Source organism: Phyllostomus hastatus, unplaced genomic scaffold (assembly GCF_019186645.2).
Source record: "Phyllostomus hastatus isolate PE091 unplaced genomic scaffold, TTU_PhHast_1.1 phas_scaffold_55, whole genome shotgun sequence".
Classification (NCBI taxonomy): Eukaryota; Metazoa; Chordata; class Mammalia; order Chiroptera; family Phyllostomidae; genus Phyllostomus; species Phyllostomus hastatus.
In genome coordinates, this window is record NW_025334035.1 from 979111 (window position 1) to 985110 (window position 6000).

At 44.3% G+C, this 6000-nt stretch overlaps 1 protein-coding gene across 2 annotated transcripts in view; it reads right to left on the reverse strand.

Moving 5' to 3' along the window:
• Positions 1–5687, reverse strand: part of UBE2G1 (ubiquitin conjugating enzyme E2 G1) — a 111301-nt gene extending 105614 nt beyond the window's left edge. The window contains exon 1 of one of the 2 annotated variants that reach the window (XR_006783990.1): positions 5274–5687. Coding sequence is in view for 1 of the 2 variants with exons in the window: in XM_045824474.1 (XP_045680430.1) it covers positions 5274–5319 (46 nt within the window). In the remaining variant the exon portion in view is untranslated. The remainder of the gene's footprint in view (positions 1–5273) is intronic. The other variant, XM_045824474.1, reaches the window with a different exon arrangement.
• Between the last annotated feature and the right edge of the window lie 313 nt (positions 5688–6000).

The window sequence follows — 6000 nt, forward strand, 5'->3', positions numbered from 1 at the left end:
ACTTACTTGAAGCGTACATGCACGCCAGTTTACCATACATCACTGTACGCCCCCCTTAAAAAAAAGTTTGCACTTAAGTACCCAAGACCAAATAATCCAAGGACTGAAACTCATCTTACACAAACAAACACTCTTCACCAGAGACAAAGAAGTCACAAGCAACAATAATATTGTGGTAGTGTATGCATTTTCAGTTTCCATACTAGATAGCACTTCAATAATCAAGGCACCTAATTTTACAATTATATGCAGACTATAACCAATTATAATGTGTATCAATTTATATAAAGTATATAATAGAACTATACATTCTGATACTACTTTAAAGTAAATAGTGATTATATTAATATACTAAAACCTACAAATTATAGCATTTACTTCAACAGTTTAATATATTCAGCAGTATTTTAGAAAGTGAGCTCATCCATTATAAAAGACTAGAAAATATTTTCAGTCTGAAGTAGTTTATTTATAGAAAATTTATAGAAAATTATTTATAGATTATAAAAACTAAATTTCATTATAAAAAATATTTACTGAATAACAAATATTATAACTTAAAAATCATCTACTCCCTAATGTTAAGTAAATTCACTTATTCATTAAAAAATTAAGACTTTTTTCCAGCTTTATTGAGACATAATTGACATATAATATTGTGTACCTTTAAGGTGTACAACATAATGATTTATGTATATATTGCAAAAACAAGACTATTTTATAGCCTGTAACATAACAAATCAGATGAATAATTCCTGGATACTCCCTCCAGGACAGGGGCTGTATGTCATCCTACACTCCCCCATAACCACCACGTTTCATTTATGTTTTTCTGAAAGCACATTCAGTACAGTATCTAGTAATTGCATTCTTTCTATAATAGTGTAATGATTTCTGGATATAAAAATTCCCTGATTGTGTTAAACAATTAGTAGTTTGATGCAATGTAAATTTATTTTTAGACTTTTCTTCCATTTCTAAACATAGGTCAACAATTATTAATGTTAAGATTATTAATTTGTAGCTCATCACCCAGAATGTTCTACCACTAGGGTATCCTTATTAATAAATTATGTCCCTTTCGATAATCAATTACTCTATTTCTGCTTAAGATTGTTAATGGAACTGTATGTCAGAGTGCCAATACATTTTAGAAAAACCATTAAGAAATATTAAATCTTTCCAACTCCTCCTTTTATGAGTTTTCTTTCAATATCCTATGAACACTGGGGATGCTAATGAAACGAAGCATACCACAAACACTATGCACTGGGCTACCGGCAGGTGTCCTGATTGGGGGTTGGGGGGCGACATGCATTGCTTAGGGCACTTATTGTAGTGTAGCTCAGAACACATGCTTCACAGCCACCCAAGCAGGTGCTATAAGAATTAAGTTTTCTTGAGGCCCATCAAGACATGCAGACTGCGGGATGAGGACAGGAATCTGTATTTTTAACAAACTCCCAAGTGACTTTACTGCAGATTATGTCTGAGAAACACGAATAGCTCACTCATCACAACAACCTACTCACATGGGTAGCCAAGGAGAAAAAAATGTGGGAATTTTCCAGATTATTTAAAAATATGTAATCAAAATTTCTACAGTAAAAGAAGCTCAATTATTTCATTGCTACTGCATAAAGAGACTCTTCTTCCTAGTTCTGGGATGACAGCACCCATGAGAACTCTTGAAAAACAATGTTATCAATGTCAAAAATAAAACAAAACAAAACCTCAAATGATCTTTAAAAGAAGAAAAAAGGCTTCCTCTTATAGTAAAATTTAGTACAGTTAGAGTAGGGAATCAATCCCAATTTTTTTCTCAGAGTTAACTGCCAGCATTAAAAAGCTCAGTGCTACTTTCAGTCTATGACATTAAATTCAAAGATACTTTCCTTGGTTCTGCAGAATGTTGGTCTTAAATTAACAATGGCTAAAATATCATTTTATGATAACCTTAAGAACATCACTTAGATTTTAATGCATATTATTTTAATGCATTTAATTTTGTTAATATGAGACCATTTTCTTAATCATTTTGGTAGTTACTGAATAAATTGACTTTGAATATTTAAACTTGTAAGAAACTACTCATGATTGTGTTAATTATTGCTCCCTGGGAGGCAATATAGCCAATTATAAACAACAAAGTCTCTCAAATAAGAAGGTCCTGAATATGAATCTAGAAGCAGCAATCACTACCTGTGTAACCCTGGCAAGTTATTTAACTTCTCTAAGCCTCTATTCCTTATTGGGAGGATTAAATAAGATAATATATGTAAAGCACTGAGCACCTGGTACCTGTTAGTTCTCAGTAAACGTTAGCCCATATAAACATATATAAAGGAATCTCTCTGAAAAGACACAAGAAATTATCAATGATGGTTGCTACCAAGAAAAGAACTTGAGGTCAGGGTGGAAAGACTATATACCTTCTTGTACTCTGTACATTTATCCAGTGCTTATAACTTAAAAAAACATTTAAAATTTCTCATGCTGTGGAATTTCTTAGTGTTTAGCAAAATGCACTGCAAAAGCTAAATTGCCACTGCTAAACTAGCAAAGGAATAAACTCATAGCTAATAATTTCCACAAAGAAATACACAACCTATCTGATTTCAGTAATCTGTTAGGTGTTCTTACTTCTTTTACAATATTCACATGGTCTTTACTACAACACCTTAAACCAGTGATCTCTCAACCTGGGATGATTTTGTCCCTCAGGGGACATCTGGCAACAGACATTTCTGGCTGTCACAACTGAAGGGATGTACTACTGGCATCTGGTGGACAGAGGCCAAGAATGCTGCTAAACATTCTATTATGCAGAATACAGGACCACACAACAATAATCCACCCAAAAAGTCAGTAGAGCTGAGGTGAGAAACTCTGCAACCCAAGGAATCATTCTGCTCAACTCTGAAAGTAACCAGTTTCTTCGTTTCAGTTACCTACAAAACAAAACAAACAATAAATTCTCCCCTCAAGTAATGAAGTAAAATCCTTAATAGTAGGCTAAGGGCTCAATAAATGTAACCATTGTTTGCCACTGCTGTAAATTTCTGAAATTCTAGCAGCTAGAACCACTTACATGTTTGTGTCTACTAAACTTCAATACATTTCAAGATTTTTAAGTACTTATTTTTAAGCCCTCCAAAGGTGAACTCTAAAAGATTTCAAGAGATTACAGATCACCATTCCTTCCTGTTTTAAAATGATATTTGAAGGACCACAAAGCTCAATGCACAACTAAAATACAACAGGGCATTTACTTTAGTAAGTAGTTATCAAGTCTTTCCAGTAAACTTGATATTTTTACATCTGACTTAATGCACTGCTTTGGCCTCTATTTCGTAGAAGCAGCTAAGTACATTATAATGAGGCTTGAAAAATTACAAACTAAATCATCCCCTTCTCCAATCTTAAAGCACAGTTTAATATGCCTTATCAAAATGTAAACTGTTAGGAAAGATCTTTGGGAAATGTCTTATCAATGTATGGGATTAATCTTGTCCAAAAACGGTGAAAAACTGAACTAAGTGGCTATCAAAATCTACAGCTAGTTCATAAATGGGTAGGAAACAGATTTGAAATGTTGCTACTACTGTTATTAATCATACTTTCTTAGTAACTGTGTAAACTTTTACACATTTTAAATGTCTATCTTTCTCGTTATGTAAGAGCACTATTTTAATAATTTAGTATTTTTACATTAACAGTTCCCTAACTTATTCTGATTAAAGAATTCTTAGGGAAACATCTTAATTCCTTCATCCAAAACAAATTTTAAAAGTACACAAAAAAGGTGTTTGAAAATACAAGATGCAATTAGGTTATTATTATTTTACTATTTTTCCAATACATTTTTCGTAATGGACATAGGTATCGCTAGAACGCCACTCACCTCAGTCACTCCCCCGAGCATCTAGAACTTTAATACTTGTCCAAACCTGCTTGCTCATGGTCTAATAATAAACCTAATTATACAATCTGTAACAGCCACTGACAACCTTTTCCTAAGAAGCAGTAAAGGTGCTTTAACTTACACCCCAAATTCTCAATAATTCTAATTCAAAACCAGATTTCTTCATGCCGGCCTTTGGCTTCTGCCGAGGGCTAAGGGCTGCTGACTGTACAGTGGGGAGGTGAAAATCCGCCTGAACTGAAAAGGACACACGCTGGGCGCTGGACAGCAGGGGTAACTGCTGGTTCATTTCTCTTTAAATCTGGCAGCACGTGGGGTGGCATTGTGAAGCCACCAACCCGCCTCCCCCCTTACACTCGCACACGTACGTCTCCAGCGCGCATGCTCCTCTCGCACAGTCCTAGCAGAGTAGGAGCCAACCCCCTAAAAAGTCAACCTGGAAGCCGCAAACGGCCGGAGGCCGGGACAATGGGGGAGGGGGGCCACAGGCAACTCTGGGGAGGCAGACCCGGCCTCCGCCCCAAGCCAGAGCCCGTAGGCCGCAGTCCCGCGGTTCTGCAGGCCTGCGCAGGAGCCGGAACCGCTCCAAGCACAAAGCCCCGAGCCGGCCAGCGAGCGGCTCTCCGCTCGGCCCGCTCCTACCCTCCCCCAGCCGGGCGGCGCAGCCGGAGCCCGTGCCAGGCAGAGGCAGGCGAAGCGACGTCCCACACCCCGCCAGGTCCTCAGACCCCCGCGCGCCAGTGACGAGGCCACGGAGGCGCTTTGTTGTCCGCCACAACTCCTTGGACCCGGCGCTACCCCAACAGAAGTTTTGCGCGCCTCACCTATCCGGCCAGGGGCCAGTTTCTTCGCCTACTCTCGCCACCCGCTGCCGCCCGCGGCTCAAACATCCGAGCCGGGGAAACTCACAGCTAGGCGGGCCCAGACTCTCCTCTCTACCCCCAAGGGGTCCGACGGCCTCAGCAACACCTGAGACCGGGACCCGCCCCTCCTGGGAGAGTCGGTCCAGGCTAGGGATCCACAGCCCCTCCCCCGCAACGTCCCACCCAGCCGTGGGGGAGGGGGTAGTCTCCCCTCCTTTCTACCGGGCGCCAGGCCCCGTCCCAGCGCTGAGGTTGGGGCGCGTCCCCGCCCCCAATACCCTCCGAAAGCCGGGGAAGTGCTGGGCCCGGCCAGGACCGGCGCCTCGGGTTCCCCACCCTCGCGAGCCCTTACCCGGCCTCGCCGACAGCTGCCGCTCCCCTTCACCCGTCCGACCGCCGGTCGGGGAAGAGAGGAGAAGGTAAGCCGCAGCGGCGCGCCACGATCGCGGCCCGGGGCCCCGCCGCCCGCCCGCTCGCTCGCTCACCTGCCAGCTGTCTTCGCAGTAGCAGTGCCGACTGCAGCTCCGTCATTCTCCCTGCCAAGGGCCCGGGCTGGCGCCGGGGCTTTCGAAGGGCCGGGGACAGGCTCTGCAGACTGCTGGGGATGGGTGTGCTAAGGAAACTGGGCCCCCACGACGGGAGCGCCGAGGCCGAAGGAGGCCGGACTGGGGCAGCGGTAGCAGCGCCTCGCTGCTGGTGTGAGTCCGCTCGGTTCAGCTCTTCTCACAGCGCCTCAAGCCCGGAAGGGGAGGGTACCCGGGCCGCCGCGGCGCGCACTGGGACTTCGCTCCCCTGCTTCCCTCCTTCAGCCCGCCCGTCGGCCCCACCGGTGCCTTCCCCCGCTACAGCCTCACTGCGCGAAGGGCCGCTCCACGCAGGCGCGCTGGAGCTGCCTACTTCGGAATCGGCCAGCCCGCAAGCCCTACCCCTTTGCCTCGGCGCCCCGCCTCTGGCGGCCGGATCCCGCCCCCTAAGTGCTTTTGCCCCCCTCCCCCGCGCCCGCCCGCCCGCCGAGTGCCGCCATCTTGAGAAGGTCGACACCATGCTGACTGCCAGGGCCTCGGGCGGTAGACGCCCCGCGGACGCCATGACAAAGAGGTCGCGGAGGGTCAAGACACCGCCCCGGGTTGAAGCAGGTGGTATGGGAGCGCAGGGGCCCGAAGAAAGGGTTGATTCGTTCAACTATCTAACTCCACATGTGGTGTGCAAATT